This window comes from Panicum virgatum, chromosome 2K, assembly GCF_016808335.1.
Source record: "Panicum virgatum strain AP13 chromosome 2K, P.virgatum_v5, whole genome shotgun sequence".
In the NCBI taxonomy this organism is placed as follows: Eukaryota; Viridiplantae; Streptophyta; class Magnoliopsida; order Poales; family Poaceae; genus Panicum; species Panicum virgatum.
Window position 1 is genome coordinate 63320591 of NC_053137.1, and position 24465 is coordinate 63345055.

The window sequence follows — 24465 nt, forward strand, 5'->3', positions numbered from 1 at the left end:
TTTCTTGCCGCCAGCTTGTCTGCTGTTAGAATTTTCTCCTGCACCAGGAGCCACGCAAAGAACCTATGCTTCCCTTCAGCATGAGCATGCCAAATAGCATCAGCATCAAAGGAGCAGTACGTTCCCTTCAGCTGAGCAAGGTAAGCAGACTTAGCCGTATACACCCCATTGGCTGTCCATTTCCAAAAAATCTGGTCCGGTGAATTCGTGAGTTGGATTTGATGCACAGCATCCCAAAGTACCACAAATTGTGCCATGAGTTCTACTGAGTCCATCCTCCAAAGTCCTCTTGTCCACTGTTGATTGATGATGTCCTCCTTCACAGTTCTATTTTTTCTCCATGCTAGCTTGTACACCCCAGGCGCAAAATCTCTAGGAGCCGTTCCATTCATCCAACTGCAGTTCCAAAATGATGTTGTGTTTCCATCTCCTAGTTGTACAATGGTGCTTGCTCTGAAAAGCTGCTTGTCAACCTCATCACATGGCGGTATCGATCCCACCCATGGCCTATCAGGTTCAGTCCATGCATACCATAGCCATCGCAATCTCAATGCTCTGCCAAAAAAATTCAAGTCCAGCACCCCCAATCCACCCAAATTCTTGGGCAACATCGCCTTTTTCCAGTTTACTAAACAATGTCCTCCATTCGCTTGTTCAGACCCTCTCCAGAGGAAGTTCCTTCTTAATCTATCTATTTTCTTTATTGCCCACTTTTTCAATGGAAAGACGGTCAAAAAGTATATTGGTATTGCTGTAAGAACAGACCTAACAAGAGTGAGCCTTCCAGCTTTGTTCAACAATTTCCCCTTCCAAGCTGGTAATCTTGCGGCTATTTTGTCAAGCAAAGGTTGTACTTCAATTCTCTTTAGATTTCTGGTACTCAAAGGGAGACCAAGGTACTTACAAGGGAAGGATTTTATCTGGCACGGGAAGTTCTGCATTACCTCCTCTATATTTAAGTTGTCACATTTAATGGGGTACACTGCACTCTTGTTAATGTTGACTTTTAGTCCTGAAGCTCTCCCAAAAGCTTGTAGAACTTCCAAGATCACATCAATTTCCTCTTTTACTGGGTTGACAAAAACTGCTGCATCATCAGCATATAGACTAATTCTTATTTTTGCCATGCTTGTGTTGATTGGTGACAGGTTTGATTCAGATTCTTCTAAGGTCAGCAAATGTTGCAGCGGTTCTAGAGCCAAAATAAAGAGCATTGGGGACAGTGGGTCCCCCTGTCTGAGCCCCACCATGTGCCTGAATTTTCTACTTTGGGCACCATTAATTAGAACTGAAGAGGTTGCAGAGGACAACAAAATAGAGATCCATCCTCTTCATCTCTGGCTGAACCCCATGTGCTCTAAAACTTCCATCAAGTAATCCCACCTCACCGTGTCAAATGCTTTTGCAATGTCAAGTTTGAGGAAAAGTGATGGCCTGCCCGCTTTATGTAAAGCCTTTACTAGATTCTGGGTGTACAAGAAGTTATCATGAATACTTCTCCTTTTAATGAAGGCACTTTGATTCCTGGACACCAGTGAATCCAAGCTTCCAGCTAGTCTAACTGCCAAAATTTTAGAGAAAATCTTTGCAATGCTGCTTGTCAGGCTTATTGGTCGAAAATGTGATAGCTCAGTGGCATCCACAATTTTAGGTATAAGCACAATATGCGCAGAATTCAACAAGTTGAAGTGTTGCCCATGAAGATCATAGAAAAACTGCACAGCCAAGAGCAGATCATCTTTTACTATATTCCAGCAGCATTTGAAAAATTTCCCAATAAACCCATCAGGCCCAGGTGCCTTTTCTGAATGCAGCTCCATTATGGCTTCTTTCACTTCTTGTTCAGAGAAGGGCTCCTCAAGGTGGGATAGATCCTGCCTTGTCAAGTTCACTCTATCCCAGTTTATAGTCTCCTCTCTGCCTATAGCATTGCCAAGCAAACCTGAAAAGTGTTCATGTACTGCCTCCTATTTGTCTTTTTGTAGGTGTACTACACCTTGTTGTGTTCTCAAACTCTGAATGAAGTTCTTCCTTCTTCTGCCATTTACTCGTAGAAAGAAAAGCTTTGAATTTGCGTCTCCAGCTCTCAAGAAAGTTAACCTGGATTGCTGTCTAACTCTTAATTTTTCTATTGCTGTCATCGCCAAAAACTTGTTCTTAAGGTCCCTTTTCAAATTGAGTTCCTCATCACTTAGCATTCTAAACTCTTGCACAACATCCAGTATCCAAATAAGCTGTTTGGCAGCAATCAAAAGCAGCTTGTTGTTTCCAATTAGAGATCTTGCCCAACCTCTCAGCTTCTTGGCTGTTCTTTGTAATTTAGTATGAAGCCTCAGAAATGGGTTATGCAGCGCGACCGGCTTATTCCAAACCTCAGTGACCTGATCAGCGAATCCCTGTAGCCGCGGCCAAAACGATTCAAATCTGAATCCTTTGTAAGGTTTGACAATAGTGTCCCCCACCAACAGAAGGGGGCAATGATCCGAAACTAAGGAAGAAATGGCTTGCAGCATGCAATTAGGCATCATCTGCTCCCAATCACTCGTGCAAAGAGCTCTGTCAATTCTAGTGTGGGTGACATTGTTCGTCCATGTGAACTTCCTCCCCTTCAAGTTAATCTCCTTCAACTCCAGGTCATCCACAGTTTTGCGAAAGCCCCCCATCAACCTTCGATTAATATTGTCATTACTTTTGTCAGTGGCCTGCAAGATCATGTTGAAATCCCCAATAACTAACCAAAGGTCAGAAGTCGTCAAGCTAATCTGTCTCAGCTCATTGAGGAAAGCGAGTTTATCTGCATCTCTCTGCGGCCCATATACTGTAGTTAACCACCAAGAAACGTTGCTTGTAGTTGCCTGTAGCTTAACTGAAACTGCATTTGTTGTGGTGAAGGAAGAAACAATATGATAATAGTCTTCATGAACTCCCACTAGCATTCCACCTCTGGTTTCATCAGCTGGCAGAAATGCATAATTTTTTGCAAACTCAGAGCCTAAAGTTTCGTTAACGAGCAGCCCATCACATATGGATACCTTAGTTTCTTGCAAACACACAATAGTGCTCCTCAAATCTGCCACCAAGTCCCTAACAATCTTTTTCCTAGCAGGATTGTTAAGACCGCGGGCATTCCAATTTAAAAGGACACATTTTTGTTCAGACATTAGAACACCTAGGGGACTCCTCAGATACAAGCAGACAACCACACACAGCTCCAGACAGCCACACCCCCAACATCCTCATATTATAGGGCGAGGGCGCCACCCCACCAAGGCAGCACCAACCCAAACAGACTGAAACAATATCAGAAGGCACCCCCACCAGGGCCCCTCCCGACGACCACACTAAGCACACACAAGGGAAGAAGGACATTAAAAAACAAAGGAAACACACACTCCCCCACACATCAGAGGCCCTCCTCGGCCCATCAGTCTTCTGCATCAATGACAACAGCACTCAGGGGGTGAGAGCCACCCTCATCCAGGCCAAAAGTGTCTCTCATCCCACCAACAATAGCTGGTTTCATAGGCTCGACAAACTGGGTTCTAAAGTTGGCATGATCTTTCTCATCTGCTTTCTTGTTGGGCTCCAGCACCCCACATTTCTTCATGAGCAGCTGAGTTGCCTGCTCAGCCATTGTGAGATTAGTTTTAGGTTTATTGGCCAGTCGAGAACTTTTCCTCTTGCTGTCTAACACGCCCAACTTGGTACTCTCTAAGTTTTCTTTCCCTTTGTTCTTGTACTTCACAGACTCAATTCCCCCCTTCTCAGCTTGAGGTGTCAACAATAGTGGCTTAAGAATGGGTACAGTTAAAGGCAATACATTGCAAGGAGCAGGTGCAACTTCTTGCATGATCTCAGCCATAGCAATGTGACCAGCACCATCTTGCAAAGATGGCATAAGTTCTCCGAACTGCAATGTCTTGTAGATCTCACTCTGCAGCTCCACATCTGCCCGCTTATTTGCTTCAACCGGATTAGGAGTCTGAAGCCCAGTCACAACTTCAGGCAATACTGAAGAATAATTTTCAACCGTACCGCTCAGCACCCTGTCAACTTTGCTAACAGAACCGCCCAAATGTTCAGCAATAGATAGATCAAATGAGTCAATTTCCAACAGCACATGCGCTCCAATATTAACTCCCAGAATAGGTTCAATCTCCTGAATTTCCAGAATCAGATCAGACTCCTCAGAATTCTTTATCACCAAGCAATCCATTGCCTCCTCCAACATTGGGTCATCAGCAGTGTTGAGACAAACAGGTTCCTCCCGCCAAACAAAACACTCAAGGGAAGATTTGCTTGTTGTCAATCCCTTAACTTTAACATTGTCCTCCTCATGCTGAAACACTAGTGGGCAGGACTTATCCCTTCTCCTTTCAGTGTCCCCATCAGAGTGCCTCCTGTGTCCACCGAAGAACCCGTGATTCGGCTGATTGAAACCACAGTACTGACTAGTGAAGGCTGTCTGGAAACCTCTTCTGCCCTGTCCCAGCTGTGTATCTCCTCCATGAGGATTGCCATGTCCTCCACCACGACCAGGAGGAGATCTATCTCTTCGTCTCTGTAACACCCCGGGTGTTTGCACAGTAATTAAATAAGTGTCTGCACAGTAATGGTGTAGGTTTGCTTTGCATCATGTGCTTGAAATGTGTAAAAAGGATCTTTTTGTAATTATGAAAGGTTATATGTGTAATTATAATTTTATGCAAGGTCCTTTTTGCAGTTGTGTTGAATGGGTTGTGTAATTATAGTTTTAGTGGAGGGTGTTTGTGCAAAATTTCAGTGCATTTAATGCATGGTAGTCATTTTGCTTGTAAGTCTACATTTGAAGTGATTTTGCTTTGAAAAAGACAAATTTCCTAGAATTCAAAATCTCTTCAATGATTTTATTTTTAGCTCTTGAGTCTTTGGTCAAATAAATTTTTGCACAACATCAAAGTTGTAGATCTTGAAAAGTTGAACAACTTTCATGTTGGGCACTTTTTCATTTGAGCTTTAGTTTAAAAGTTATTGCTTGTTTACAGAAAGGTCCCTAGAACTTTTGGAAATTGCAAAATCGCCCTTATGACCATCTCCCCCTCCCTGCTCTGCTTCTCGCCGCCGGCCACCGACAGCGCCGCCCGCCGACGCCTTCCCGGCTTTCCCGGCCATTACTTCGCCGTGCGCTGGCTTCCACGCATCGCCGGCGAGCTCCTCCCCCTCCTGTTGCCTCGCGCTGGAGCCTCCACCCCTCGCCACGCGCCCCCGCCGAGCCCAGAACCTCCCCGGCGGCCGCCACCGCGACGCCGCCGTGGAGAGCCCAAACCAGAGGCCCAGCTCTCGATCTTTCGCGCGCCTGAGCACTACAAGAACCCCAGGATTCGATTTCATTCGCTCCTTTGCTCTCTCCTCGCTCCCACGCTGCAGAACACCATCGCCGCCCCGCTTGAACCCCGGCGAGCTCCACCCCACCGCGGAGCCGCCAACCCAGACCCGCTCCACCCCTACATCCCCCACCATTAGCACCGCCTCGACCTCGCGCAGCTCCTAGGCCATTTCCCCTCACCCGAACACCACCGGAGCCACCCCGCCGCCGTGCTCCGAGCCCGCAAGCCGCCGCTCGCCGTCGACACCCCCTCTCCGACCGCCCTAGCCTTGATTCCAAGCACCCAGAGGTGCGCCTTGAACCCGTGAGGCTCACGCACCCCTCCACCCTCGCCGCCGGTGAGCCCCTCGCCGGGAAACCGCCGGTCAAACCTCGCCTCCCCCTCTGACCCGACCCGAGGACCTCGGTTTTGAATTTGAGAAAGCTCAGGGGGTTGTCTGCGATGTCAGTGACTCAGAGGAATAGTGCTCTAAGGACTTGTTTGAAATAGTTTGCTGTGATCTTTGAAATTCAATATCAATTTGTAGAAAATTCGTAAAATAGCAAAACTTGATGTTTTGGAATCCTCTTGAAGAGCTCTATGCAGTAGAACCATAATATGTTAGGCTTTAGTTGCAAGTTTTTGCTGTATAAATAGTTTTGTGTTAATAGGTATATAAATACTTGTTCTTTAATCTTTTTCTTATCTGATGCTTAAAAGCTTGTATTGCTCTGAAATTTTTGTGGTAGTTGAATCATGTTACACTAGCGTTGTTATAAAAATTTCATGATCAGTTCTCTTGTGTAGCTATTTATTTGATTTAATCCTTGTTTAGTATACTTTATTTATGATAAATAGTTCCTGTTCTTGTTAAATCCTGAAAATATTCCTGAGTGTTCTTCTGGAGTATATTAGCTTGTCCAGGAAGTTTGAGCCTTAGTTCGTGGCTAGAACAGGGGCTAAAAATGAATCTTGCTAATCTGTTGCTTGTTTTATTTATTTTCTCAGAGTTATTTCGGTGTAGATAAAATCATGAAAAATTCACAGTAGATATATCATCCCTGGGTAGATCTCCTCTTAAATTTTGAGCTTCTGTTTTGATCCATTTTGATCTGTATAATTCAAGCTTGTACTAGGTGTTGCCTGCATAAATAATTTATTATGATTAAATGGTTACATGTATTGATATGATTTTTGTAGGGTAGATTACTTTGTTCATGTTCTGTTTAGTGTAATTTTGGTAGATTTTATTACTATTTGTACTTTGAGTTGTTGATTTATTTACAAACCATGACTTAATTGTATAGGAAACCACCACCACTCATTTTATGAAGTTAGTTAACTTCTTTTGTGCTATTGATCATGATGCCTTGTGTAGTTACATTTGTTATTTAATTACTCTATAAATGATTGCCCATGTTTATTTATAATGTTGTTCTTGCATTACATATAGACACGACTGCCTTATCGGACGGGACGTACGAGTTGATCCCGGAATCTGACGGAGGTGATCTCGAAGCTCAAGTAAACACTGCGGAACTAACTGAAGCCCCGGACCAAAGTTCGGAAGAGCCTAGGGCTGAAATAGTTAGCAATTATCGAGAAGGCAAGCCCCGGACATAACCTATACTTCAAATTAATATCATTTACTGTATTACGTACTTGTGCATTTACAGTTCTTAGGATTTGGATTGAAACCCTAGATGCATGATCCTAGGAACCTATGTACTGAACACTAGACTTGAGTTCGAGTAATTGCTAAGCTTATAGGAACGGTAAAAGTCGAGTGATTGCCTGTCACTCGCGAGCTTTATAGGAATTGCTTGTTTACTTTCTGTTATCAATATAAGGACGACGGACGGGGTTGTGTTCGATATCATGTCCTATGTGAGACCCCGTCTGTGTTGATGAACTTGCTAAGGTCGCGGTGTGTGGTAGTGCTGGTTAAGTTTTTGAAAGTACTAGTCACATGCCGTAAATATGGTACGCGGCAAGCCTAGTAGCCGATTGGACCGGGGAGTGGATATACCTCCCACTCTCTCAGTAGGGATAGGTTTTATTATATGTTGCGCAACACTACGACTTCTAGGGACAAGGTTTGGCCTTGGAGCCCTGTAGTCGGGGAGAGTGGCACTATCCACAAGCCGGAAAGAAAGGTTAACGGTTGTTTGGGAATGACCCGACGGTATTCCAGACGTGTGTGCTAGGTTACCCTTGCAAGGTTGAATCTCGATTCAGAATCGTCCGCCTCTCACGATGAAATGAGACTGCTTGATCTCTTTGCCATACAGAGTAATAAGAGCAACAATATTCTCATTAATCTTGATGTTTGCTTAGAAGTTCCACCATGTTTGGTTAGTAGATGCATACATAGAATGGTTAATCAACTAGAATCTTGAAGCTAAAACTTGAAAGTAAGGACCTACTCTTTATTGCTTTTCAGCAAATGAAAAACCAGAGCCTTGCAAAGCCTTGCATATTCTAGCTAAGGTGGGCTACTTATACCCGTTGTCGGTTAAGTCTTGCTGAGTATTAGAATACTCAGCCTTGCTGTTGAAACCCTTTTTCAGGTATGAGTTTTGAGGATCAGATCGCTAGCTTGACCTATCCTTGCTCGTTGCCTCCTGGCTGGTCCGTAGAGTGGGATACGTCTTCGGCCGGCAATGACTATGACGAGTGATACCATGCCTGGGCTAGCCTGGTATCCTTTTTGCGACGTGTTGTAGCCGTCATGTTTTATCTTCCGCTGTTTTAAACTCTGATTCTACACTTATGTTTTGTATAACTGTTTTACTTAAGTTGGTTTTGTAATAATCTTTTGAACTGGTTTGTAATCTTTAATATGCCTGTGTTGTAAAATTGTGGTTGTAATATCTCTGAACTCGCCTTCGTGCGGGGTATGCTTGTTCGATCCGAGAATCGGTGGTTGTATCGGGACGTTACCCGACAGACCAAAAATTGTTCCGTTTGAAGTGCGTTTAAGCTAATATTGCCTTTATGGTGATGGTTTACGCATTTGAGCCGGGATAATTTAGGCGGTTCTGCCACAGTCTCCTTCCTCCTAAGTGATCCAAAGTGGATCTACGTTGCTGTGGAAGTGAGCAGCCATCTTGAACACCTAAGAACCAGGCAAATTGATGCCTCACAGGCCATTTCTCCTCTGACTCCTCAAGCATATCATCACTGTCATAGCTTCCAAAGGAGGGTTGCCTCCTGTCAGGTGGAGAGTAGTCCCAGACCTCATCTAAATGGATGATAACCTCATACTTAAGTTGTTCCGCAGGCCCAGATCTAGGTCGTATCCCCGCATGAATGCCCAGCTCAGGAAAATGTGGCTCAGACTCAGGTGGCAACACAGGTTCTGCCAAACGAAGTGTTCCACATTTCGCCAGAGCAGATGGATCAATCGACCAAACCCAAATGCAAAAACAAGCAGATTCATCCTCTTCTCTCTTCCTGGTATCATCGACTCCTTCAATCATGGTACCGGCCTCAAACAATGGTGCAACTGTGCTGACTTGCCATGCGTGCCTTGGAACACCTTCAAAGCAAACACGAGCATGGTAGAGCAACTTCCCTGTTGTCGCCCCCCTTTGCCTTGTCCAAGGCATGAAGCCCAATCTTGTACTTCCCACATAGAGTGGGCGAGATGAGTTGTACACAAGATTCCTGACTGATGGACTTCTGAAAGTAAACAAAAACTCAGATAAGGAGATAAGATCTACCTCCAGATCCTCAGAGTTCAATCCATAGTTGAGAATAGCAGCATCCATGACGACCTGTCTTCCTAGTGGCGCTCTTGAATCGGCAGCAATAGCAACCAGTGTGTACACCACTAAATCTCTCTCAGCACGAGCCATCTCAGCAGTTCGAGCAGCACACGTCTCCACCTTGTCCGGCCTCAAGTGAGAGGCACCAGGGATCAGATCCTCCATTGTTTTCTTCTTCTGCTCACACAAGGGGGGCCACTCCTTGTCGCGCAGTCTCGCGGCAAGTTTTGGATTGGGGTGAAGTGGATGGGAGAGGCGAGCGGCAAGGGCATGATTTGGGTGCAGTGGGCGCGACTTAGGCGAAGACTGGGAGAGGCGAGCGGCAAAAGCGGGGTTGGAGTGGAGCGAAGCAGAACTGCGGGGGAGCTGATGCTGGGAGCGAGCAGAGTGTGACAGGCAGTACCTAGCCTTGTGCCCAGACCGCGAGCAGAGGACACAGCGTGGGGGATCTCTGCATTGAGCAATGCGGTGATCTCTGGCAAAGCAATTAAAACATCTTCCAGCTGCTTTCTTCCGCAGCAGATGCAATAAATCAGGTTGTTGCACCTGCCTCTCGCCAGAGGAGCAACTCCTCCTGCTAGCATCTTTGCTCCGTCGAGTTGTCACTTCAGTCCAGCCATCTTCCACAACATCCTTCCTCCTCCAAGCCTTGGCTTGGCTCTTGGCAGCATCCTTGTAAGATGCGAATCGTAGTACAGGTGCGGCAACTTTGGGCATCTGCGCACTGCTCCCATTAGCTGAATCCAAGCAGGGATTGAGGTTCCTCACAGGCTCCATCTTGTCACATTCGCAGGATTCCTTCTGGAGCACCTTACCAGCAAAAGTCGCCGAGGCCGAACCCGGTGCCTCAGGTTCAGGATCCCTCGGCTCTGGCTCTGGACTGGAGCTGTAATCCAATAGCTGCACATCTTCCTCCTCTGGAACTAGGGTAGCAGGGTTGCGCGACGAGGAACTCGCGGACTGGCGGTTGCAGATCTGCAATGGGAAAGGGGCGGGGGGGCTGGATGTCGAGGGAATCGCGGAAAGGAGGTGAGGCTTGCCGGGAGAGGAAGCACTGGGCTTGGAATTGGGTGAGGGCGTAGTTTTGGGTGGGGGGATGGTGGCCGCCGGAGAGGAAGCAGTGGTGTTCGCCGGCGTGGGGGCAGCGGTGACGGCGGCTAGGGTGGGAGCGGACGCGGTTTCGGGAGCCATCGCATGTGAAAGTGAGGCCCCTCCTGTCTCGTGCGCGCGGTCGGATAATTAAACCCTGCTCGTGCAACGCCTGCTAAGCCATTCTTTCCACGCAAAATCTGCAGGAACGGGGGACGTGATCGACGACGACGACGCACCACCTAGCCAGTAGGAATTGAGATGTCATGTGAACCTCTGCGCTGGAGATGCCGCATCTTACTGACACGAGACCACGCAACAAGGCAGCACAGGGATCAGAGGGGGATTGGGGAGGAGGGGCTCGTGTGTATTGCCCTGGATGTGTCACGTTTGAACGGCCAACATGCACCTATGAATGTGTCACGTGGAAATAGTCACGCTATATGATTTCGGAGGTTAGATTCTGAAAGTGATCGGGTGCTCTAGCCTAAGAGGGGGAGGAAGTGAATTAGACACTCTTAAAAAAACTTAACTTATGGCTCCAACTAGTTTGCACAAAATTTAAACTAAAACAAGCTATCTAGATGTGCAACTATAGTTCTTCTAGTGTGAAACCCTCATCCCAAAAAGAGTTTTGCAACCTATAACCAATCCTAACAAGATACTACACTAAAAAAGTAAAGGCACACAAGTTGCAATATGAAGTGCGGAAGCTTAAAAAAAGGATGAGATGAAGCAAACTCTCGACACGAAGATTTATCCCGTGGTTCGGATTGCCACAAAGACGCCCCTACATCCATGTTGTTAAAGCACTCACGAAGAGTATCGCTTTCCGGCAATCAAGTCTCTTCTGTGAATACAATCACGGTCACCTTGATCCCGATTTCCACTAAAGGAGATTACCCACGAAGGAGGGGTCTCCGTCCCCGCACAATGTTGTCGACGCCGCTCCACACCAAGCCGGAGGGTCGTTGACGTGCCGGCGAGCCACCAATGCTCCAAGGAGGCCGGCACACCGAAGTACAAGTTTGGTTCACTCTAGAACCAGCCACAAGGATCACAACCTTGCTTGTTCACCCTATCAAGAGCTAATCTAGCACTCACACTTACAAAGTTAGTGCTAAAACCTAAGGATATGATCAATATGCGCTTGAGTTGGCTTGGAGGTGTTCTTCAATGTGTATGGGGTCTCTCTAGTCTCCAGCAACCTCAAAATGGCCGGGGTGAGGCGTATATATAGGACACCAAGTCTTGGAACCGTTGCTCTAACGGATAGCTGAAATCAGCAAACCATCGGATGAACCTATGCCTCTGCATGTGGTGGTGTCGGTTCATCCGACCACTCTTAGACTTGAAGTAGCCGTTGAGCTTCTGACGCATTGTCTGCGGAACCATCGATTTAACCGATAACTGGGCGTCGGTTAAACCGGTCACACACATCATCTGAACTAGCTGTTGGACCTCCTTCTTCAGCTGACGTCATTGCACCGATGGGATACTCCGATGCACCGCCGGTTCAATCGGTGCTGAAGGCGTAGCTCCCCCGCATTTTACATCGTCTCTGGAACATAGTACGTTGAATGTACCAATGCTCGTCTTGGCCTCGTAGGTTCAACCAGTGCCACTGAGATTTCCTCACTTGACTCAGTTGGCACACCAAATTGCTCCAACGCATAGGGCGTCGGATCTTCCGACAACCATCAGATGCACCGATGGTGGGGCCATCGGTTTAACTGGTGCTGCTGAATCTGCAACTTCTCGTCCAATATGTCGCGGCGATCTTTTGGATACTTCAAATATCTTTTATCTCTGGATTTTCACTATACTTTGGCACCTCTACGACGGATTGGGCTTGTCATCTTGATGGTGGATTGGACATGGCGTCTTGACGATGGATTGGACATTGCGTCTCGACGACGAATTAGACATGTTGACTCATATCCATGGGACCTAATAACGCCTACAAGTGTGATCTCACAAACTCATTAGTCTCATTGATTATGTTGTCACTCAATCATCAAAATCACAAACAATGGCCTAAATGAGGCCATGTTCCATACAGATCCAATAGGAAGTTAGCTCCTATATTTTCTCTACTTTTAGAATTAAAAATATACTAGCAGAAATACCCGTGCGTTGCTAAGGGTTCATCTTTTCATGGTGATATCAGTTATCAAAGCTATACCTAGTAAAAATTTTGACAGGATATTTAAACTATAAGTACCTGCTAATAATCATTCTTCATGTGCAGGAAGCACAACTGTAAATAGGAAAACTGAACAAATGCAAAATAATTGCCTCCTGATTGTTGAAATGCTTTTCCTTATTACCAACAAAGAGAACAAGCAATAAATTTATCTCCAAAATATCCAGTCAAATATTTCTTGAAATATTCAAGCATTTTAATCTCTTGCGCCTTGGCACTTTTGGTCCATTGAAGAAATTTAAAGATACTCAATTATTCGACCAATTAGGTAAGGGAAGCAAATACTAGTGCTTCCCAACCAGGCAAATAAAATAGCCTAAGATTCTGTTTTTCAATTACAGCAAGAAAAAATTTTATGATAAAAAAAGAAAATATTTTATGAGGTACAATTTCTGTGCATAATTATATTGAAATTACAGTCAATTTATTATCACAGGGTATGTTGATCCAATCACCCAGAAATTTAAGTATTAGACCGTTCCTTGATGTGTTGTGTCTTTGGTCTCAAGAAGATTCCCGGTTCCTCATCCTCACGCTGTAAGTTAAAATACTTAATTTGAAATTTTGATTAAATTAAAGTGCAGGATGGTTCAGCCAGCGAGATCGTAGAGAGGGCCTCAAAACTGTTCCACTACGTGCAAAATCGCCGAACCAGCATGACACATTCGTAACGAACATGACAATAGTCTCGCTCTTCTACCCGGCCGCACAGTAGCATCGACGGCAGCGCCACGCACCAACTGACCACAAGCGGTGGCAAGCCAGCAACAACGCCCCGGAGAGACCAGGGTAGATGAGAACGCAGGAGGGGGAGGGGGGAGAGGGGTAGCTGGACTGGCCGTTGTTATATTGTGATCCAAATTTTGATGGGAGATTGTTGGAATTTGGGCTTGGCCCATTAAGACCCATGTAGTGCAAATTTTTAATCCCACATTGCTAGTAAAAGTTGAGGAGACCACGCGACTCTCCTATATATCTAACTCATAGGCTTAACTGGAGAATATCAATCCTATTATTCCTCTTGTAAGCCGCCGCTAGACGTTGTACACAAACACCAGATATAGTGAAGTTCTTGCTGGCTGGCGCCTGTGGTTTTTACCCTTCGCATTGGAGGGGTTTTCCACGTTAAATCCTCGTGCCTTTCTACGGTTTGATCTTTCTATTTTTCATCGTTTTGTTCGCCGTCGCTTCTAACAAGTGATACCAGAGCCGTGGTTTCAAGTTAGGGTTTCGTGATGGCGTCGATGAAGTATGATCTACCGATGTTGGACTACAAGACAAGGTTCTCGCTGTGGCAAGTCAAGATGAGAGCTATTCTGGCGCAAACCAATGATCTTGATGAGGCGCTGGAAAAATTCGGGAAGAAAAAGAAGGATGAGTGGACCGATGAGGAGAAGCGCAAGGACCGTAAGGCTCTTTCTCTTATTCAGCTTCATCTATCTAATGATATTCTACAAGAAGTGCTGCAGGAAAAGACTGCTGCAGAATTGTGGCTAAAACTGGAATCGATCTGCATGTCGAAGGATCTTACCAGTAAATTGCATATGAAGTTGAAGCTGTACACGCTTAAGATGCAGGAGGGTGATTCGGTGATGGGTCACCTATCTGTCTTCAAGGAGATCGTTGCTGACCTAGGGTCGATGGAGGTTAAGTATGAAGATGAGGACTTAGGTCTTCTTTTATTATGCTCTTTGTCAAGTTCTTATGCAAGTTTCCGTGACACCATACTATTAAGCCGTGATGAACTAACCCTTGCAGAAGTTTGTGAGGCACTCCAGTCTAAGGAGAAGATGAAAGGCATGGTGCAGACAGATGGCTCGTCCTCTAGGGGCGACGCTTTGCATGTCAGAGGCAGATCAGAGCAAAGATCCTCAAGTGATAACAACGATCGTGGCAAGAGCAATGACGGTAGAGGCCGCTCCCAGTCCAAAGGTCCCAAGAAGAAATTCTGTAAGTATTGCAAGAAGAAATCTCATATGATTGAGGATTGCTGGAAATTGCAAAATAAGAAGAAGAAGAAAAATAAATCTGATGGTAAGGCTAGTGTTGCTTCTGCTGGTGAAAATTCTGAGTCAGATTGTTTGGTTGTCTTTGCTGGTTGTGTTGCTGGTCATGATGAGTAGATTCTTGATTCTGCATGTTCTTTTCATATCTGCACTAATAGAGATTGGTTCAGTTCCTATGAGTCTTTGCAGAACGGTGATTTTGTGCGCATGGGAGATGATAACCCGTGTGAGATTATTGGCATTGGCTCTGTTCAGATCAAGACCCATGATGGCATGATTCGCATACTGAAGAATGTAAGGCACATACTAGGGATGAAAAGAAATCTGAAAGAAGGACTCAAATACACCGGTTCAGGTGGAGTTGTGAAGGTATCTAAAGGTTCTCTTGTATGTTTGCTGGGTGATCTCAATCCTTCAAATTTATATGTTCTCAGAGGTTGTACTTTGCATGGTTCTGTTTCTGGTGCTAATATTGCTAATGCTGAACCTAGTAAGACTGATCTTTGGCATATGCGTCTTGGACACATGAGTGAACTCGGTATGGCAGAATTGATGAAGAGAAACCTGCTGGATGGCTGCATTCTGAGTGGCAAGAAGTTCTGTGAGCATTGTGTATTTGGTAAGCACAATAGGGTCAAATTCAATACCTCTGTTCATACCACAAAAGGTACACTTGATTATGTTCATGCTGATTTGTGGGGTCCTTCACGTAAGCCTTCATATGGTGGTGCTCGTTATATGCTTACCATTATTGATGATTACTCTAGAAGAGTCTGGCCTTATTTTCTGAAAAGCAAACATGATACTTATGCTGCTTTTATAGAATGGAAAGTTATGATAGAAAGGCAAACTGAGAAGAAGGTCAAGGTGCTTCGAACTGATAATGGTGAAGAGTTCTGTTCGGATGCTTTTCATGATTATTGCAGAAAAGAAGGCATTGTTAGGCATCACACCATACCGTACACTCATCAGCAGAATGGTGTGGCCGAGCGTATGAACAGGACTATCATCTCGAAGGCTCGTTGCATGCTGTCCAATGCCCATATGAACAAGCATTTTTGGGCTGAGGCTGCTAATATAGCATGTTATTTGATCAACAGATCGCCTTCTATTCCACTCAACAAGAAGACTCCTATTGAGGTATGGTTTGGTACATCTGCAGATTATTCACACTTGAGAGTTTTTGGCTGCACTGCTTATGCTCATGTTGATAATGGAAAATTAGAGCCTAAACCTATTAAATGTCTATTTCTTGGTTATGGTTCGGGAGTCAAAGGATATAAATTGTGAAATCCTGAAACTAGAAAGACTTTCATGAGCAGAAGTGTTGTTTTCAATGAATCTGTGATGTTTACTGACAGTTTGTCCACAGATGATGCTTTAGTTGAGAAATTGCAGTCACAAGTTAGTGTGCAGGTGGAGCTTATGGATGACCAGGAAAATGAAGTTGTTGGTAATGATGTTTCAGATAGTGTTCCTGATACTGTTCAGCACTCACCTCCAGTTATACAGTCTGATTTGCAGCATGAGGAGGATGTAGATTTACCTATTGCTCTTCGCAGATCAAAGAGGAGTTGTGGACCTCCAAACCATTTAATTGAGGAGTGTAATCTGACTGATTATGCTTTGAGTTGTGCTGAACAGGTGGAGGATGCTTGTGAGCCAGCAACATATTCTGAAGCCATTGCTTTTGTTGATAAGGAGAAGTGGATCTCAGCTATGCAGGAGGAGATGCAGTCTCTTGAGAAGAATGGCACATGGGAGATTGTAAGCTTGCCTGAGAAAAAGAAGACTGTTCGCTGCAAATGGGTCTTCAAGAGAAAGGAGGGTTTGTCTTCTAGTGAGCCTCCAAGATTTAAGGCAAAGTTAGTTGCAAAGGGTTTCAGTCAGATTCCTGGTGTTGACTATAATGATGTGTTCTCTCCAGTTGTGAAGCATAGCTCAATTCGGACTTTCTTTAGTATTATTGCTATGCATGATTTTGAGTTTGAGCAGTTAGATGTGAAGACTGCATTTTTTGCATGGAGAGCTTGAGGAGGAAATTTACATGGATCAGCCAGAAGGATTCATAGTGCCAAGCAAAGAGAATTATGTTTGCAAATTAAAGAAGTCCTTTGTATGGTTTGAAACAGTCTCCTCGTCAGTGGTATAAGAGGTTTGATTCATTTATGTTGTTACATGGTTTTAAAAGATCTGAATATGATAGCTGTATTTACATTAAGATTGTTGAGGAATCACCTATATACTTGCTGTTATATGTTGATGACATGCTTATTGCTGCCAAGAGCAGAAAAGAAATCACTACAGTAAAGAAATTGTTGAGTAGTGAATTTGATATGAAGGATCTTGGTGTTGCTAAGAAAATTCTAGGTACGGAGATTACTAGAGACAGAAAATCCGGTTTATTATTTCTTAGTCAGCATAATTACATTAACAAGGTTCTTCAGCGTTTCAATATGCATGATTCAAAGCCAGTTAGTACTCCTATTGCACCTCACTTTAAATTGTCAGCTGCTCAGTGCCCTAGTTCTGAGGAGGATGTTGAATACATGTCAAAAGTCCCATATTCTAGTGCTGTTGGTTCTCTGATGTATGCCATGGTTTGCTATCGCCCAGATTTATCATATGCTATGAGTTTGGTTAGCAGATACATGTTTAATCCTGGTAAAAAACACTGGAAGGCAGTTCAGTGGATTTTCAGGTACCTCAGGAACAACAGATTCTTGTTTGAAGTTTGGGAGAACTGATCAGGGACTCATTGGTTATGTGGATTCAGATTATGCTGCTGATTTGGATAGGCGCAGGTCACTCACAGGTTATGTGTTCACTGTTAGCAGTTGTGCTGTGAGTTGGAAGGCTACTTTGCAGCCTGTTGTTACTATGTCTACCACAGAAACAGAATATATGCCTATTGCTGAAGCGTGCAAGTAGTCAGTTTGGCTGAAAGATTTGTTTGCTGAGCTGTGTGGAGTTGGTTCTTGCATTGATCTATTCTGTGACAGTCAAAGTGCTATTTGCCTCACTGAAGATCAGATGTTTCATGAAAGGACAAAGCATATTGATGTCAAGTACCATTATGTTCGTGATATTATTTCACAAGGTAAATTGAAGGTATGCAAGATCAGTACTCATGATAATCCAGCTGATATGATGACTAAACCAGTTCCTGTAGCTAAGTTTGAGCTTTGCTCAAGCTTAGTTGGTTTGACAGTTTAGCCCAAGAGACTATTTGGCGCCAGAAGTTCTGTTCTTTGTTGTGTTCAGGTGATGATTTTGATATGCTATAAGAAGGAATTTGTCTCAAGGTGGAGTATGTTATATTTTTGTGATCCAAATTCTGATGGGAGATTGTTGGAATTTGGGCTTGGCCCATTAATGCCCATGTGGTGCAAACTTTTAATCCCACATATATCTAACACATAGGTTTCACCGGAGAATATCAATACTATTATTCCTCTTGTAAGCTGCCGCTAGGCGTTGTACACAAACACCCGATATAGTGAAGTTCTTACTGGCTGGCGCCCGTGGTTTTTACCCTTCGCATTGGAGGGGTTTTCCACGTTAAATCCTCGTGTCTTTCTACAGTTTGATCTTTCTATTTTTCATCGTTTTGTTCGCCGTCGCTTCTAACAGGCGTAAGCGGCTGCCGCATGAGATTGTGGCTTCTCCTGAAGCTGAGTTCGGGCACGAAGAGTTGTTGTTCGCAGTTTAATTTCATTTTAACCATCAAGATCTACAGTCATTTCGGAGTAATGTAGCATAGCCCGTTTCCGAAACAGTATCGGAAAGGATTGATCCGAGTTCATTGGTGACGAACCCATCCGAACTTTACATAAGCCTCGATCGTGTGCCATGTGCAAGACACAAGCCGAACTTCCTTTTATTCATATCCATAGTATACTACATATATATACTAGAACAGGATCGATCACGCGAAGGACAGGCCTGACCCGCGGAGCTTCTCCTCCATGACGGCGTCCAGGCGCCGGGCCATCTCCGGCGTCATGTGGTTCGCCCAGTCCCCGGCCTGCCCTCTCCTGAAGTAGGAGATGTTCGGGAAGAGAAGGGAGCCTGAATGCCTGATCCCGCCGCCATGTTGACCCCCAGGCCTCTCAGCGTCTCGAAGCTGCAGAGCCGCGCGATGTCCTCGGCGACCCCGGCCTCCTCCTCGGCCGGCGAGAGCGGCTGCCCGACGAACCGCGCCAGCTTCCTCACGTTGCCGACGGGGTCGAGCAGGATCTCCTCGTACCTCAGGAACAGCACTGTCTCCGGGCTCTCCTTGCTGGCGTTCCAGTACCCCAGGACATGGTCCCAGATGGGCCGCTGAAAGACACGCCCTCGCAGGCGTGCTCGAACACGTCGGAGAACGTAAGGTCGGGTAGGACTCTTCAGGTGAAGTGCCACAGAGAAACCAGCATGTCTTTGGGGTTCCTGTCCAACAGATTCTTGTGATTTTTATATTATTATTGAAAGAGATCCTTGTGATTAGCATAGCACCGGTAATAATTACTAGACAGTACTAGACACCAATATATAAGATCGATCGAAGCATCAAACACCTGATGATCAGCGTGTCTGCGTGTACCTGCATATGTAGACGATTTTGCAGTCAGGGTTGTTGCTGATGGAGGCGGGCAGGATGGCGTGGTGCATGTGCGTGGCCATGAGCCTCGGCGACGGCAGCGCGCCCATCTTGCGGCTCCCGGCCGAGCCGTCGGCGAACAGCATCTCCATGAACGGGACGCAGTCGTGCGGGTTGAGGCGGAGGAGCGGGTGCCCCGCGCCGGCGGGAGGGTACGCGCCCCGCGCCATGGTGGCGAAGGCCAGGGCCTTGAGCCACGTGGTGCCGCACTTGGGCGGGCTCGCGAGGATGACGTCGCCGCGGCGCGGCGCGAAGCTCCCCTGCCGGATGACGACGAGCCCCGGCACAAACGCCCGGGCCACCCACGCGCCCTGGTACCAGCGCAGGCTCCGCCTGAAGCCGCTCGGGAGCGCGGCGGCGGTAGCGCCGCTGGTGTCGTCGTCGTCGGGCTCGTTGGACGGAGGCACGGCCGCCCTCGCGCCCCAGACGTCCGCGAACGGCACCGGGCCAACAACGCCGGGTGCGTTCGCGCTCGCCATGGAGTTGGTGCGTTAATGGGTTTGATTAATGCCCGACCAGTATATATATTAGTATCTGTTGCTAGTGTATAGCCTGGACACCATCACTGTTAACTCTGTTCAGAACCTATCCATTAGCATTGTGCTTATTAATCAGGTGGGTGGGTGTTGATCCTTAAAAAAAAAAGATACCTTGCGCTTGAATTTTTCTGTTCTGTCAGTGTCAATAACTTGTTGTATATCCTTGAGCGAATAAGTAGCTATGCTCATATGGTCCCAGTACTTGACTACTTGAGACCAAAAACACTTCTAATCTCATGTTTAAGACCCACTGACAAATCAAGAAAGAGAATGTCAGGGCGTATGTGGACGACGAATCAAGAAACGTGAACGACAGCAAGTGTATGTGTATGTGAATGTTAAAGAGCAAATCACAAACGCGATAATCGATTCCTGAACCGAGCACGGGCCATGGAACACGTACAACAAACGAAAGAACGCAGCCTAACCTCAAAAAAAAAAACACGAAAGAACGCAGCCTTTTTTTTTCTCTAAAAAAGAAAGGACACAGCCTGCACGAACACGAACCCACTACATGGCAGATTGACAGTTGCACTGTTGTTACTTGTTAGCTCATCCCCGTGTCATAAACATCTTGCAGTGCCCTAGTACTGCTAGTGCTAACTGACCAACAACCTAAAATCGGAGCAGCTGACCGGCAAGGACGCCTGGCTCTTCGTGCGCTGCATCTTCTAGCGTCACTTGTTCATCCACTGGACTGTTCACCGACGCACAACACCCTGGCCGGCCATGAGCCCATGACCATACGGCGAAACTTCAACAAGTTCACTAACCATTTCTGAAACCACATCGAGCATATATATAGCAATTATGTCCATCATCCATGAGCCATTTCACTTTATGCAGCCCTAGCCTGAAGCTGAAGCTGAAGGCAGATCTGTTCAGCCATTCCTGCACCATTTTAGGGTTTGGACATTGAGTGATAAACCAGCGAAAGCATATATTCACGAATGCACAAAGAGTGACGCATCGTGCAGGATAGCAAGGGCAACATACGTGAGTACTGGTGTTACAGAAGCCCCATCTGCCTTTTCGGCTTTATCCCTTTCAAGGAATTCAAGAACAAGTTTCGCAGCTTCCCTTGGCTTTTCGACATGAGGAATATGGCCACACTGCCGTACCTGCCTCAGAATTGCATCTGGGAGTTCCTGATGCAATCTCTGCAAACACAAGAACAGCATGAGCTTATCTAGTAGGGCACACACTGATGCTGATCTATATACTATCGACACAGTATTAGCTTTTTTTTTTCCCTCTCGAACACGCAGGAGAGCTGCGTATCCATATATTAAGAAGGAAGGCACAATATTAGCTTTCATCATGGTTGTTGCAGTTTAAATTGGTACTGTTTATAACATTTAAACGTACATATGCTAGTTTGCTGCTTATTATCCCGTCATCCTCTCCCCACATGATCAGGCATTTATGCTTCACCTGTAAAGAAAATAGGAATTTCTTTAGTAACTATCAGTTATGCTCAACCCATTCCATTTCTTTTCATGCATGGATTTGTTTCAGTATGGTCATAGCATCCGCCTTATCGTTTGTTGTTCCAGTTTGAATACAAATGTGTCATCAGCTATGATGCAAGCAGCATGCCTGGATATGGTCCATACTCTTGGCAGAGGTATGACGAGAGTGCAATAAGACTGAAATATTCAAGTTATTGCATTTTTTTCACCCAATAGGTCCAGCTAATACTGAAATGACCAAAAATATCAGGGACAGAAGGAAGCAATCTTGAGCGTTAACTAGCCTCAAAGAACCTCTGGAGGTCATCCTTCCTGTTGCTATTTACCAGTACCAAACTATCTACACGCAGGGTAATTTTCTTTTTGCATTTGGGTATTATCGTATATAGCAGCAGTAATTCTCATCTCAAGAGCATTTTATTGTCTTGCAGCATGCACAAAGACATCTGTCAAGAATACTGACTCTGATAGCTGCCACAATATCATTAATGCAAAGAGGGCAATGAACTAGAAAATCAGAAACTTTAACATCCTTGAACAGTGATAAGCAGGGTGTTTAAAGAAAAGAACCTGTTTTATTTGTTTTATGACATTATATCCCCCTCTAATCATAAAATCTACTGTAGCATCCTCCCACCAAGGAAGTAGGCAATGCAGACGCCCGATCTGAAATTTCGGGGGGGGGGGGGGGGGGATGTCAAAACACGTGACTTTAGAAGCACAAGGTACAGAGGAACAGGAAAATGGAATAGCTTGAATAACCTGCTTGCAAAGTCTATTAGATTATGGATGGTGACACTTTTGCACTGTTGAAAATATTATTTCAGACATGAAAAGGATTTTTTTAGAAAACACAGAAAAGGAAAATTAAAGTGGCAGATAAAAATTGTTTCAATACAGAATTATATATTGTTGCATGAATGACAAAAGTTTGGATTAGTTATGTTTGCTTTCATGAACAGACACACAAATATTGTTTAAATACTTATGCAGAGGCATTGATATTGCCACTTCTTGCAGCATCAGCGAAGGCAACTTTATAGGAAGGTATAGGTATGATTTCAGAAGGTAGGGAAAACAACTAGGACACAGTTTCCTTTTCGTTCTGGGTTCCTTCAAAGTATAAAGTGATCAATAGAGGCTTACTTGCACCCAATCAAAGAATTCATTTGGAGTTTTATTAAAGGCCAAGCCTGTTGCTAAAAATCGCAGTGGAAGACTCTTCAGTATAAACACCTGGTGCAGCAAAGGAAAAGATCAGTTCGCTCCAGTAGCCCTGTCAATAGAGACACACACAACTAGATTTGTTTGAGCCAAATAGAGACAAGAAGTCAACATGAAAGATTCCTGATGTTAAGAGACTATAATTAACAAAAAAACAATAGTATTATTTTGCACCAAATGGAAAATATGACTCAAAGTTAAACATGTCACATGTGATGGAAAATTAAATAAACTTAACATGGAATTTGGAACGACTCACCCCAGCATATGAAACAAATTTAGGCATCCTAGTCATATCTTTTGGGCCCTCGGAGTATACACTTGCACCAATGAAGATCAGTTTTGAAACCTGTGAAAACAAGCTTAAACTAGCTTATTGAAAAATAAAACTCCCAAACTTATCAGTGTATTCTGCGCTACTACACTGCAGTAAAGAAATATAGTGAAAAAAATTGGTTTGAGCATGTACCGCTTCCGGATAATTGACTGAGAAATCAATGGCAACAGCAGCACCAAGGCTGGGCCCGACTAACACCATAGGCCTTTTGATGTAGGATTTCCAGAACTACACAAAAAGGTTGGTAAGATGTAAGGCTCGTCTCACTGTAACCATTAGATAGTGCCTTCAGCTCCACTACAAAATTTTCATAATACCTATCTAAGTCAAAAGAACTGATCGGTCTTAAGTGGCTGAAGAAAATACAATCATGGAGAAATGGAGGTACTGGTTATACTTTTATCACTGTACCTATCTGTTTTTATGCCATGCGTGGCAAGGCAGGTTGTTCAGTTAATGTCATGCTAAGATAAGTTTTTCAAATTGAAGTACTGCTTCAATTTTTCAAATTGAAGTACTGCTTCACCATATTAGAATCACAAACAAGTACACCAACGTGAAAAAGAACACACCACATGACGATTAGCAACAGGTACAGCATCACTGCTGTTACCATATTCATACCTGGTAAAGATGCTCCCGCTTGGACGCAACATCACATGGTGGCCGTGTTGCTACGAATGAGACAATCAGGAAATATCACAAGGGGCCTACGAAGTACGAACTTACAACTTTACCGAAGTACAGTGACCGAGCAAAATCACATGGCATAGATGGGGCGTACCTAAATCAGAGAAGCCCCAACCAAGGATGTCCACAGCCCATGCCTCCAGTCCAGCCTCCTCAAGCAACGGGTAGGTGTATCTCCACTCTAGACAAGAACTGTAGCGAATACTTTTAAATGGTCCACACTGATGGTTACGTGGCAGAATCACAACCTTTGTTTCGAGGAATAAGGCTCCACGGACAATGACCAGCAATAAAATCTGACAGTGCTAGTTGAACCATGAAATTTGTGCTTTGCATTGCAAGTTTGCAACCCACCTGTCGAAGCCATGGAGCAGGACGATCGGGTCGGCGTCCTGCTGCTGCTTGAGCGGCCTCACGCAGCTGCTCAGAATTGGACTCCCCGAGAAACTGGTCTGAAGATAGGATAAATTCAGGCTTTCAGAGAAACATCGAAACTGAAGAATGAGCGTACTGCAGCTCTGCAGCACAGTACAGGCTACATATTACATGAATCTAGAGATTTTAAGGAAGTGGTAGAATCTGGAGGAATTGGCTCGCCTGGACGGGCACCCGCTCGATTCGCTTGGCGAGGCGGATGGCGGCGCCGTCGCGGATGCGCTGCACCGCTCGGGGAATGAATGAAGGGAACCCGCTCGCAGTGGCGCCGACCCCGTCCGGGGCGGAGGCGGAAGCCGCGACCCTGACGCAGGCCCTGGGCGAGGCGGCGGCCAACGGCGGCGGCAGCGCCCGCAGGGAGGAGGAGGAGGAGGTGAGGAGCAGCGGCATTTGGTCGGGTTGAGCTTGTTGAGCCGCTCGCTTGCCCGCGCGCTGGAGCGGAACGGATGTTATAGGGCGGGAGGACGGTGGAGCAGGCCGCGTGGCAACTGGTGCTGCCACGGTATCATGCGGATTCATGCCGCGTTGCCAAGGCCAGATGAAAAAAAAGGGTCTAAAAAAAGAATTGCAGATGGAAAAACATGTGATTCCTTCATTTCTAGCACGAGGAGAAAACAAAGAGAAAACGGATTGGATTGAGCTATAAAAGTGGATTAGGTATCTTTACAAGTTTGTATAGACGAAAAAAATGGGCTCGAGAGTAAGGACAA

The 24465-nt window shown here is 45.3% G+C and overlaps 1 protein-coding gene and 1 pseudogene across 3 annotated transcripts; both read right to left on the reverse strand.

The window, feature by feature from the left end:
- Positions 1 to 18227: 18227 nt before the first annotated feature.
- On the reverse strand, positions 18228 to 19537 carry LOC120696219 (annotated as a pseudogene).
- Positions 19538 to 19925: 388 nt separating this feature from the next.
- Positions 19926 to 24188, reverse strand: LOC120694070 (uncharacterized hydrolase YugF-like). 3 transcript variants are annotated; one of them, XM_039977242.1, is made up of 11 exons: positions 23918 to 24188; positions 23675 to 23772; positions 23415 to 23512; positions 23255 to 23304; positions 22763 to 22858; positions 22553 to 22642; positions 22216 to 22305; positions 21640 to 21735; positions 20966 to 21031; positions 20594 to 20757; positions 19926 to 20488 (listed from the first exon to the last, which is right to left on the reverse strand). In XM_039977242.1, the coding sequence occupies exons 1-11, from the start codon at positions 24143 to 24145 to the stop codon at positions 20479 to 20481; spliced, it is 1086 nt and encodes a 361-aa protein (XP_039833176.1). In that variant the 5' UTR covers positions 24146 to 24188; the 3' UTR covers positions 19926 to 20478. The 3 variants fall into 3 exon arrangements, with proteins under 3 accessions (XP_039833176.1, XP_039833183.1, XP_039833188.1); XM_039977249.1 differs by lacking the exon at positions 20966 to 21031 and having other exon boundaries at positions 23918 to 24186; XM_039977254.1 differs by lacking the exon at positions 21640 to 21735 and having other exon boundaries at positions 23918 to 24184.
- Between the last annotated feature and the right edge of the window lie 277 nt (positions 24189 to 24465).

Excerpts from the sequence above, each read along its gene's own strand:
- LOC120694070 (XM_039977242.1), bottom strand. The coding sequence starts at position 24,145 with ATGCCGCTGCTCCTCACCTCCTCCTCCTCCTCCCTGCGGGCGCTGCCG. Across the intron at positions 23,773-23,917 it reads TCGAGCGGGTGCCCGTCCAG|ACCAGTTTCTCGGGGAGTCC; the intron begins GCGAGCCAATTC and ends TCCTATCTTCAG. Across the intron at positions 23,513-23,674 it reads CTGCTCCATGGCTTCGACAG|TTCTTGTCTAGAGTGGAGAT; the intron begins GTGGGTTGCAAA and ends TATTCGCTACAG.